The 12,730-nt window shown below is 38.9% G+C and overlaps 1 protein-coding gene across 1 annotated transcript in view; it reads left to right on the forward strand.

Moving 5' to 3' along the window:
- The window catches only part of LOC109910502 (sodium channel protein type 4 subunit alpha-like), a 110,383-nt gene extending 108,083 nt beyond the window's left edge, over nucleotides 1-2,300 (forward strand). Inside the window, exon 25 of the mRNA XM_048614391.1 lies at nucleotides 278-2,300. Coding sequence (XP_048470348.1) covers nucleotides 278-1,716 — 1,439 coding nt within the window. The 3' untranslated portion in view covers nucleotides 1,717-2,300. The remainder of the gene's footprint in view (nucleotides 1-277) is intronic.
- Nucleotides 2,301-12,730: the final 10,430 nt, after the last annotated feature.

The raw sequence follows: 12,730 nt of genomic DNA on the forward strand, positions 1-12,730 counted from the left end.
ACACAGTATCAACATCAATCTTAAAACATTTATTTTGGGAGACAGATTTAGAAATAAAAATTAGAAACTGAAAATATTCAACATGCATAGAATTGGCTATCACCATAAAACAAGTGATCTAATGTATCAGTGGGAGCTGAGGAATCAATATATTTTTCTCCTTCATGTTGACCAACTCACTGCACTTTCCATTTTTGGTTCAGACATCCATCATTTGTAGATATTCTTTGTAGATTGAAACAATTATTCATATCACACCTTTTGATTTTTTTTTCAGGTATTATGTTGGCAGATATAATAGAGAAGTACTTTGTATCGCCTACCCTGTTCAGAGTTATTAGATTGGCCAGGATTGGTCGTGTCCTACGACTTATCAGAGGAGCTAAAGGAATTCGAACTCTCCTATTTGCCTTGATGATGTCACTTCCTGCCTTGTTCAACATTGGCCTTTTGCTCTTTCTGGTGATGTTCATCTATTCCATTTTTGGAATGTCCAATTTTGCCTATGTGAAAAAGGAAGCAGGCATTGATGACCTATTCAATTTTGAAACTTTTGGCAACAGCATGATCTGCCTGTTTCAGATCACCACCTCAGCTGGGTGGGATGGTCTGCTCTTACCCATTATGAACAGCGGACCCCCTGATTGCGATCCCCACGTGGCTAATCCGGGGACCGACATAAAAGGGAATTGTGGAAATCCACCAGTTGGGGTCGTCTTTTTTGTCTCCTACATCATCATTTCCTTCCTGATTGTGGTGAACATGTACATTGCCATCATCTTGGAGAACTTCAATGTGGCCACTGAGGAGAGTGCCGAACCACTTTGCGAAGACGACTTTGAAATGTTCTATGAAGTCTGGGAAAAGTTTGACGTGGAGGCCACGCAATTTATCGAGTATGCCAGGATGTCGGACTTTGTCGACACGCTGCAAGAGCCATTGCGAATTCCCAAACCGAATAAAATCAAGTTGATTACCATGGACCTACCGATGGTGTCAGGTGACAAAATCCACTGTCTGGATATCCTCTTTGCATTGACCAAGGAGGTGCTGGGTGAATCTGGAGAGATGGACACTCTGAAGGAGTCTATGGAGGAGAAGTTCATGGCTGCCAATCCTTCCAAAGTCTCGTACGAGCCCATAACCACCACCCTTCGGCGGAAACAAGAGGAGGTTTGTGCAATCAAAATTCAGCGAGCTTTCCGGCGTCACCTGCTGAAACGCTCTGTCAAACATGCATCCTATTTGTACCGCTGTAGTGCAACTGATGCAATTCTGCCTGATGAACAGGCTCCAGAAAAAGAAGGACTACTCGCTGCTCGACTGAGTCAAAACTATGGTATATTCCAGCCTGGTACAGAAGGTCCGCCACCGTTAGCTCTGGAAGAAGCAACAACTCCTATAGAAGTATTAGCAACCCCTACAGAAGGGGCGACTTCCACAGAAGAAGCAACGACTCCTACTGAAGGAGCAACAACTTCTACAGAAGAAGCAGTGACGCCTACAGAAGGAATTCCTATAGACACAGCAGCAACTCCTCTAGAAGCACCAGCAACAGATGCAGCAGCGACTCACCTGAAAATGGCAGTTACCCCTCTGGAAGCAGCCATAACCCCTCTAGAAGCTGCAGTTACCCCTCTAGAAGCTTCAGCCACTGCAGCTGTACCAGTAGACTGGATTCCCGAAACAAAAGACGTTAGAGAGTCAATTGTATAATCGTGGTTGAAAGTGCTTATAACAAATCAAGCTTACAAAACACAGCACAAGGTGCCAAGGTGTTTAGCAAGAATGCTACTCCATCTCTAGTTTTTGAGCACTGAGATTGCACACTACAAATGGGAACTGTATTATGCAACTGATCTTTGCAGTACAAGGCAGGAAGACCTACAGTACGTTTACAACCCTTGAGCCAGAGAAAAATGCCATCTTTTAAAAAGAATCTCTGTAACATTCTTGACAGTAATCAACACTATGACAAAGTGCTTAGTTGCAACTCGAATATGCACCCCTTGAGTCTCACAACTTGCCTTGTGTGTAAGAGAGTAACATAAACTGTCGCTGTCTGTAAAGAGATGTTTTGAACTATACCCTCATCTTCAGGAAAGTGCGGTTGATCCTTGTACAGTGATTGGATTTATATCAGATATGCTGATTTTAATTAACACTGAACATTAACCAGGGTTGCCTTTTGATAGTCACGGAAGCAAAATCATTATCACACGGTAGGTTAGCCCAAAGATCATTTCTTCAGTTTCATTTCAAAGCTGTTCAACTTAAAAATTCATTTACTTCTTTCAATACTGTGCGTTTACTAATCAAATAAATGACACGTTTAAAATATATGCAGCATTCAGATTATCTCTGGAGATGAACTTTCATATAGTACATTTTTTTGTACTAATCAATTCAAAATGAAAAGCTACTTATTTAATAGCTCTGTTGTAATCTTTTTGAAACTCAGCTTTTCGGATACTATTTTAAATATAATAATTTTCGCATGCTGCAAGACACTAAAATAGATCGGCATTCAACAAGTCTCTCAATTACTGTTCTTTGGCGTAAATGCATGAGATGGTGACACAGTTTAGTCTGCAGTATGTGGAGCCCGATATGGTACGTTAGCACGTCAGGGTAGATATTGTTACTGCTATAATGATTTTTACTGCCACCGTGCATATTTACAAAATTCTGAGTCCTTCCTTTTGTTCAAATCGAAGTAACAATTAAATTCTTTTGCTACTTCACCGGGAAGGACCGTCCTTTTCTTAGATGAACGTAAAACATAGATAAAACACCTCATTGATTCTAAAGTGTTGATTCATTAACACCTTGTTTTCCATCAGTGAATTGTTCAAAACAACCTTGAAAACAGTCTTAGTGAATATATTAAAGAAGATTTGCGCAACTTTATTTGATGTAGATTCTGGACAGTGTCATTAATCTCTGTACTTTCAGCTTATACTGCACTGAGAAATTGGCTTGAAAGTTAAAGCTGGAAGATCTTTTAAAACAGATTCGGAAAATGAGGCAAATTTGGAACTCTTTCCATTTGTTTCTCCATAGCACAGGATATCCCATTAAAACGAGAGAGCTGAGTGGTATGCACCCAGCCTGAAAGAAAGTTTTGTTTTAAATTGATGTTGCTATGGGTAAGAAAAGACCCTCAGAATCTTTATTTAGCTTATCACTTTTCTGGCTGATTTCAAGCCTGTGCATCCACAATCTCTTTCCCCACTTCCTAGAATAAGTAACAAATTAGAGACCTGTAGCTAATCGAGGCTTACTCTGATAATAATCTCTCTGACCTCCCATGGGCAATCAACATGTTCTAGGTGCTCTAAGATGGCACGTAGTTTTCCAGATTATTTGACTCATGCCTTCCATATATCATTGTCGCCTTATTCTTCAGAAATCCACATTTCTTGGAAATCCAAGGAATCTAGTCTACCACACGACTACTGGAATCTTCTTCCACAATTTCCTCCTCTTTAAAAAAGATGAACAATCAACCTCACACCCTGCTCTCTCAGTTTATAAAGTTGGCACCTGATAATGGTTTACCCCATCACCTCAACGTAGTCTCATTAATAACAATTTTCATATAGGCACATCAGGAGCTGGAGTAGACCATTCAGCCTTTCAAGGCTGTTGTTCATTCGAGTAGATTGTCATTTATCTACACCTCAACTCTACTGTTCTACCTTTGGTCCATGTATTCCAGATACCATTAGCTAATAAAAATTTACCCCTCTCAATCTTGAAAGCTTCAATTTTCCTAGCATTCAGTCTTTGGAGAGAATTCCAGATGTGCACTACCTTTAGTGTAAGAAATTGGTCCTTGATTTTGCTTCTAAATGGCCTAGTTTTAATATTGGCATTACTCCTTTTGTTCTTGATTATTCAGGAGTTAATTGTTTCTCCATCTCTATTCTACCCCTCAACTTGTAATAGTCCAGGGAATATAATTTAATTTGATGCAACCTGTCCCCAGATGGAATCTGACCATCACTCCTGTTCATGGGTTTGTAACAGTGAGGATCCTCTGAGCAACAATGTCTTTGACGAAAATATTTGGAAAATGTGGGAGTTTAAGGTCAACAAGTTCATATAGAATTTTCAGTATGTAAGAAGTGTCACATTGAAAGCGTTGGACATTTTACCAGAGAATTACTTGAGCTCTTTTGACAGGACAAAATATTATCAACATAGCCACATGATTGTGACACACTACTTTCATCACTTTCTGGTCACATCTGGAGCAACCCATTTTTAAACTTGAATTTGAACAAAATGCAAGGAAGAGGTTTTGCAAACATTCACACTACACCTGAGATCAAGTCTGTGTCATGCAAACTTGCCCAGGAAACATGCTGGTTTTAATGCTGAGTTTTCAGATTAGGTTAAATCAATACACTAATCTAGTATTAACTCCCATTTTAGACTAAGATTGGGATTGCTATCTAAAGTCTGCTTTCAGATAATTATCTAGAAACTCCTAAAGGACAGTCAACAGAAGTTCAATTTTTTACGATGGTGTCTGGTGATTACGGAGGCAAGATTCATTAGGGATAGTATTTTTGTGCAACAGTGCTGAACAGGTGATAGTGAGTTGAAAGACCATTTACATCTCTTCCTAACTTCAATGGAAATAAATCTTGGGAGAGGCATAAAACGGGACGCTAATTTACAACACAGTCAAAATTAGCCTTACTGAATCATTAAAATTATTGATGAAATTTCTTCTACGGCAAAGTATCTGTCAGAAGTCTTGACCATGATCCTGTCCTTTGTCCTGTCACATTTAGATTTGATTTGGGATAAAGGTGGTAACCCTAAGTAATTCACTGTTTATACAATGAGGACCTGCCCCTTGTCCTGGCTGGCACTTAATGCCCATTCAAATTAAGGCAGAATGATATGGCTGAAGAAACAGCAGTAATTCTGTTTGTTATGGTGTTATTACTGTTGCTTTCACTGATTATGCTGTGCTTATATGAATAAATCCAATAAAATAACACTATATCTATATAAACTGAACTTGGCATAAAGAAGTGCCCAATGATTAAAAAAAAAGGTGGGGCAAATACTCAGGTGATGTGCTCAATGATGCAAATGCGAAATCATTTGATTTTCATCATGTTCCCATTTAGTTCCCTAATTATTCTTCTGTCATTTAAATTTCTCAATTGAAGATTGGAATTGTATCTGAAGCTCATAGTCTTATTTTTGCAGAAGGTTAGCCTGCATTGTGATAATTCCAATTACAGGCAAAATGAGAATGCTTACAATATTCTCAAAGTTGAGAAATAATTCCTGTGCACACAGCAAAATGTCTTTATATATATTTATTTATATATATATATAATTGTATCAGGCAAGCTTTTGTTTGTAAATATTGTTTAATTCTTGTTCATTAACAACATGTGGCACAGCTGTTTTATTTTTCATTTATAACTGAGCCCAAAAACCTTTGTTGATAGGCAGAACAAAAGATCACTAATAAAGATGCACAACAGTACATTCTACCCTGTTATGACTAGGTAGTGCGTATGATGGATTTGATTAAACCATTCAAGTTATGCATCAACTTCTATTCTGATCATCCCTCATTCTTGTTTTCTCTTATTGAATTTTGTGCATTGTGAACCAGTTTCAGGAGAAAGTAAAGTTTCTTGGAGTGAAGAGATGCACTTGGCCAGTCACTGATGGGTATATAAAGTCTGCAGTCACTGTATAATGTAAGGCCTGCTGGTCAGGTAGAAATGAGGGGAATGAGAATGAATGCACCAATGTCTCCTCCGCAAAATATCAAAATGCCTGGAATATGGAAAAGCTGTTTGCCTATCAAGATCCACTTCATCAGCTTCACACTATTCAGAAAGTTCAGAAAGACCCTTAAGAGCCATAAATAGGTTGATCTGGCACATAGACCAGTTGGCCAAACAGCATGTTTGCAGTGTGCTAACATGTAATTACATGTAATAATTATTCTTTCATGGCAACATGCCACTTTATATTAATTCACTTCTTTTTTAGATGCACTGACCATTTCCCTTACCTTCCTGCAGTTCCATATCTTCTCATTAATTTTCTCATGATATTAAACCAATAGGATAGAATTCATAAATGCATATTGTCTGTGGAAGTTGAAGGGTCAATGGCCATTTCTAATTCCATCCTTGCTGGTGTTTTTATGAGAAACAGTCATTAACCTAAGGACTTCACAAAATATGTCATCACTGCTGACAAATACGTTTTGTTTTTGTTCAGATCTCATGTACAATCAGACTCAGAAACCATACAGCCTTGCATGCCAGTCAAGTGACAAATCTAAATCACCATCCTAAAGTCAACTTAAAATTAAAGAGGGAATGGTATATTTCTCTCCCAAATATTTCACCAGTTATTGCTTTATACTGAGTGATGATGCTAGTGAGTGATTCTGAGTAAAGAAATTCAGTAGGAGCTTGCCAGTGCAGGAACAATTGGTCAAATAACCTCCTTCTGTGCGGTAACAAGTTTTGATTCTGAAAATAATCAAGAAAAATGTGGACAAACCATCTCCAATGCTAGTGTTTTGGTTACAAAACCAATTTAGGGTAACTGACAGAAGAATCAGGGAGGCACATCAGTATGATTGCTGGTCTGGATGTTGGTACTACCTGGAATGCACTGCCTGCCTGGATGGTAGAAGCTGGTTCACAAGTAACTTTCCAAACCAAATTGGATTAATATTTAAAAAGGAAAAATTTGCAGGGCTGTGGAGAAAGTGCCGATGAATGCAAAATAACTGGATAGCCAGGGCAGGCATTATGGACTAAATAGCCTCCTTGTCTGTCATAAGATTATATAGTTCTATAACAAACTCATTCAGGGCAACACATTTGTAAGTGCACTTCAGATAGCTTTTAGTTGTATTAGAAGGCTACTTCCTAAACTTGATCATTAATCAAATCAGGACACTTGAAACCACATTTCTTTTAGAACAGCAAGGTTTCTGTTTTGTTTTGGTTAGGTTACGGGTTTATTCAATGTTCAGTTGTGTAGAAATTTGTAGCAAGCATCTCAGGATAAATTGTAGACTAGGATAATCATCAGTTTATAAAGACCAATTTTTACTGTCTCCACAGTGGAGGAATTAGATGGTTGCACGCCAGACATGACAGTGCCTAATTAAACCATCCTGTTCCTGTTACATTTGCTGCCATTTTCAGCTGGTCCTGGAATCTGGTAGCTCATTTTAGGTCACACCTCATTAATGTTTGATCCTATTAACATCTAATCTCCAAGCACAGCAACCCATGGAAACCATTGGATTTTCAGCCCACTGTACTGACAAGCAACCGTCCCCTTCCCACTCTGATAGGCAGTTTCCTGTGGCCTTTGAATGCTGGTTTAGTGGTTCCAACTCAACAACTTGAATGAAATTCATCAATTAAATTGGCTTGCACCCCTCATCAAGGACAGTGTTGTAAGTCAATGTGACCTCTTCATCCTTTGACATCCTGGTGTTGGCAAAATTTAAAATCAATGTCATGATGGCACGAAATATTGTTGGAACTTCAGCTTACTAACATCAGTTCCTCACATCAGTGCTAACCTGCTGTAGGGATTGTAGGATAGAATAAATTTACTCCCTTCCTTCCACAGTATTATTGTTCTCTTCAAAGATGCTGTGGTCAGCTCAGGGTCACAGAATTATTCCAACAGCCATCGACAACTTTATCTTTCACTTCTATAATTCTCTGTCTAAACATGTCAGCATTTTCATCCCACACTCTTGAAACCCTCCTGAAATTACGCTTGATTGAACACCCGTCAATCACTCCCGTATTTCACCCTGGGTCCTTTTTTATCATTTGCACCTTACTCTGAAGTAGAGCTCAATATTCCGTATTTATTCACTCATGGGATGCGGGCATCTCTGGCTCGGCCTGCATTTATTGCAAAATATTAATCCCTAGTGCCCAGAGGGCAGTTAAGAGTCAACCACATTGCTGTGGGTCTGGAGTCACATGTAGGCCAAACCAGATAAGGACAGCAGTTTCCTTCCCTAAAAGTCATTAGTGAACCAGAGGGGCTTTTCCAATAATTGACAATGGATACATGATCATCATTAGACTCTTAATTCCAGATTCCTTGTTGAATTCAAATTCTACCATGGCAGAATTTGAATGCAAGTCCCCAGAACAGTAACTGGGATTCTGGATTAATCACCCAACGATAATACCACTAGGCCATTGCCTCCCTTAGCTGAAGCCATTGCTGTGTTGTGGGCAATAAAGCAACCAGTTTAGGCATAGCAGATCCCAAAGACTGGCGAATGGGGATACCATCAGTACCACATTCACCCTAGGAGTCACAGACAACCTGAATGGGACATATATTGCTATTCCTGGGTCAAAATTCCTGAGCTGTCCGCTGTAGAACATTACAGGAAGAGTACCCATACTATGTAGCCTGCAGCAGTTCAACAAGGAAGCTCACAACTACCTTCTCAAGGCTAATTAGGAATGGCCATCCACACCCTGTGATTGAATAAGGAGAAGCAATGAGACAAATGATCAGAAAATCTACTTCATTGTTGTGAGTTGAGGGATAAATATTGTCCAGGACATTGGGGAGAACTCTCCTGTACTTCTTTGAATAGTGTCATGTGATCTTTTATGCCTATCTGAGAAGACACATGTCATTTTAACAGATCATCCAAAATATGTCATCCCCAATAGTGAAACACTGGCACAGAATTTATGGAGTGGAGCCTGAGTCCACAACCTCCTGATGCAGCAGAGAAAAGATGTTTGTATACAGTTCCTTGTTTACCAGCAACAATATTGAACTCCAATAAATAATTTACTGTATGAAATGCTTGGAGATATTTTATCCGCATGATAAGGTGTGTACATGAATGAAACGTGAATGTACTTTTTTTTGGTACTACACTAATAATTTCATTATTGCAATTGTTAAAGTAGGAGTCAATGGAATTATATACAAATGCATTGAACCTTTAACTTTTACAATCAACTTTAAACTTTCAACGAAAATCGTTGTTTTTCTGCTATGGGTTACAAATATTAGATTTCCAACAAAAACTCTAATTTGATAAATGTGCCTTTGTTCTTCCCCAATTTTTTTTTTACCTTGCTTTTGGAGACCTGCTGACTTTGCAATGTTTTGATCCAGGGCTGTATTTTGTAAACACTGTACCTGCACTGCACCAGTTCTTAGATTTAATCCCCATGGTCTACATAGGTTTGTAGTAAGGCTTCTTGTCTGTAATATACATTATTAAATTTAAAGATGTAAAATGTATCAATAATGAAATTTAAAAAAAGATTTTTAGGGGAAAAAAATGAAAGTTTTCCCTGTGAAATTGTAATAAACTATACATTAGTAAATATATTTGTTTTTCATGATTTCTTGTTAGGCAACTATCAGCATATGCTGAACACCATGAAATCACACAAGCGACCACTAAATATACCATTCCATGAGTATATTGCAATGTACATGTGTAAATGGCCTTTCAATAATCCTACCACGTCCAAGTTTTCACAGTTTAAACACATTTGCTCACTGGCGTTCGTATTTAGTGTAAATTTTAATTGGATTGGTTTTCATTTCCTTTATCTAGACAATTGGATCCAACCAAACTCCACCTAATTACTCGAATCCTCTGGGTCTATCCCATCACCAACCTTATCAGGATACGTTCTAAGCTTGATCGGCTGGATTTAGGGCAAAAATCTAAGCCAATCACATGAAGGGACAAATTCCTCATCAGTGTCTCAAGACACGCAGTAACGTCTCTAAATTTTATGGGAAGAAACAGCAATATATTCCTAGTGAAATTCAAGTGAACTATGAATTCACTCTCAGATCAGCTACATAACAACAGCCAATGGGTTTCATATATTGATTCTCCTTCCCTTTCCCCACTGGGGAGCCACTGCAGGAACAGAAAGACCTTAGTGTCCATGTGAACAAATCATTGAAGGTTGCAGGACAGTTGGAGTGCAGTTAATAAAGTACACAGTATCCTGGATCTTACTAATAGTGGCAGGAGCAAGGAGGTGATGCTGAACTTGTATAAAACACTTGCCAGAGGGCTCTTGTGGCACAATGGTAGTGACCTACGTCTAGGTCTGAACCTCTGGTTCAAGTCCCATCAAGAACAGTTTTGGGTGCCACACTTTAAGGAGAATATGAACACATTGGAAAGAGTGCAGAAGAGATTTACATGAATGGTTCCAGGGATGAGAAGCCTCACTTATTAGGATAGATTGGAAAGGTTCAGAATGTTCTCCTTGGAGAGAAGGCCAAAGGAGATCTGTTAGAAGCTTCCAAATCATGTTGATAAAACTGTTCCCATTCAAAAAAGGATCAAAGATGAGAATGCACATTTGAAGTGATTTGCAAAGGAAGCTACTGTGATATGAGGAAAAGAACTTTGTCCCACAATGAGTAGTTTGTGCTGGGGAGCACTGTTTGGAAGGTGTGGTGGAGGCAGGTTCAATCAAGGCATTTGAGGGCATTGTACGATTAATTGAATTGAAACAATATGCAAAGGGTATGGGGAAAAGGTAGGAGAATGTCACTTAGTTATAATGCTCATTTGGAGAACTGGTGCAGACATGATGAGCCAAACACTTCTGTGATTCTATCACCTACAGAAATTGGAAAAGGTTTAGCATTTATCCTTAAACTTGTTTCGATTATATTCTCCAACATAACAATTGTACTTCAGAGCACTTCCATAAAATACATTTGTACACTCTGGTGGTGTGAAAGGTGCTTGTATAAATGCAAGTTAATCCTTTCTTCATTAGGCATTACTTACCTTCCCAAGGCGTTTTAGCTATAAATGTAGTGACACCGAACCTGTATACATCATCGGTGATGCCACATTTGAAGTATCAAATTTCATTCATTCACCATGAAAATATTCAGGAATGAGCTTCAAATGGAATACAAGCTCGAACTTCTGAGGAGAGACTGACAGAGCTGAAATTGGATAAATTAAGATCGAGGTGAGCGGGATCCTGATTATGAACACACCGAAAACCAGGATAAGCTGATGTGACACTCCTCATTGCTACCTGACATAATCAGTATTGTACATTCATGTTTTTTTGTTTTTTTTTATTCTGGTTTTGTAACCAAGATGGTGCTGAAGAATGGTGACTTTTTACACTTTTCACTGTACTCATGTATTCTTGTACTTGACTACATGGAACAAAAAAATCTAATCCTAATTCTAAGATAGGTACTTCGTTACTCTATTTGACATACATCTGTGAAACAATTTTAATAATATTAAATTGGATTAACTTTACTTAAAATCATACTTTAAAAATGTGTTTATTTATACAAATCAATAAAAGGATGCATAATGTTTCCAATGTCACTAACATTGTGATATGCTTTGAAATTCAATTAGAATATTTGGTCTCAGATTCTTTTCTCTTCCATCCGGAAGGCATCACCCATATACTAGTGCCAACTGGCCTCCAATCTCTACCCTCACCCCACACCTCCACCACCGCGCCCCCCCCCAACCCCCACCACCACATCTGTTCATTATATTTTAGAGAAGTGGCTATACTTTAAAATTATTTCATTGGTAGTGAAGCATTTTAGGAACTCTTAACATCATGTAAGGTAATGATTCTAAGAATTCTTACTTCTCTTTCTAAGTATGACCATAAGATTTGAATTTGTTTAATTGGGAAGCGAGCGAAATCTGAGCTCAATTCAGTCTTTGCCCAACAATTCCCAACAGATTCAGGAAGCAAGCAAAAGTAGAAAACTTGTTTGATTTTCTTCAGTTCTTTCGCCCAGTTTCACCAGCCTTATTGCCACCACAGTTGTGATTCAGTTTGTATTACTCCATACCACAGTATGCAGAAACCATTCTAACTGACCCACTAGTGCAGGTAAACTTGAAAATTTCTGCAGATTTTGGAATCACAGGCTGGGATTCACCCAGCATGAGATAAGTCCTGACGACAGGATCAAGTGTGATTTCTGAGCCTATGGGAGTAGGAAGCAGGATGACAGTGAATAATTAAGCACAATGGACTGATCCCTACCTTGCAACTGACTCAGAGTGCCAGCACCACCAAGAGACTGCCGAATCTGCAAGGAGAACAGGAAGACCCTTCCATTCACAGGTAGGGTAAAAATTTGTGCCTGTGCTGGGACCAGCAAGGCAAACCTGGGGAGCAGAGAGGAAATTTCTCCAGCAGTGATGTGGGAAAAGCCGTAACCGCTGAGATTTTCCTTCTTCGGGAATCTCTAGATATGAAATTCCCAAACCCACTCACTAGGGTTACTATTGGCATACTAATCCCACGCAGCTAACAACCCTATCATGCAGAGCGGCTCCTCTGTCAATGGCAAAATGCCAATGGCACAAGAAGATGGCCCTCAATTGGGTCCTTTATTTAGCTTCATTGGTGGCCCCTCTTCAGTCGGAAATGGCCACCCTTGGCACTGCTTTTCCTGCCACTAATAAAATGGTAAACCATGGGCTTGTTGAAGCAGTGCCTCGAATTTTACCAGCAACCTGCTCAGAACCCTTCAATCAAGGACTGTAAAATCCTGGCTGGAGAGCTTACATTTGTCCAAACTATTAGATTTCACTTTCTTCTTTGAGCACCGGAATCATCAGAAGAAAAAGCAAACCTTTACCATTATATTGACAAATATCAGCTAAGACTGTAAT

The sequence above is a fragment of the Rhincodon typus genome, chromosome 30, assembly GCF_021869965.1.
Source record: "Rhincodon typus isolate 14 chromosome 30, sRhiTyp1.1, whole genome shotgun sequence".
In the NCBI taxonomy this organism is placed as follows: Eukaryota; Metazoa; Chordata; class Chondrichthyes; order Orectolobiformes; family Rhincodontidae; genus Rhincodon; species Rhincodon typus.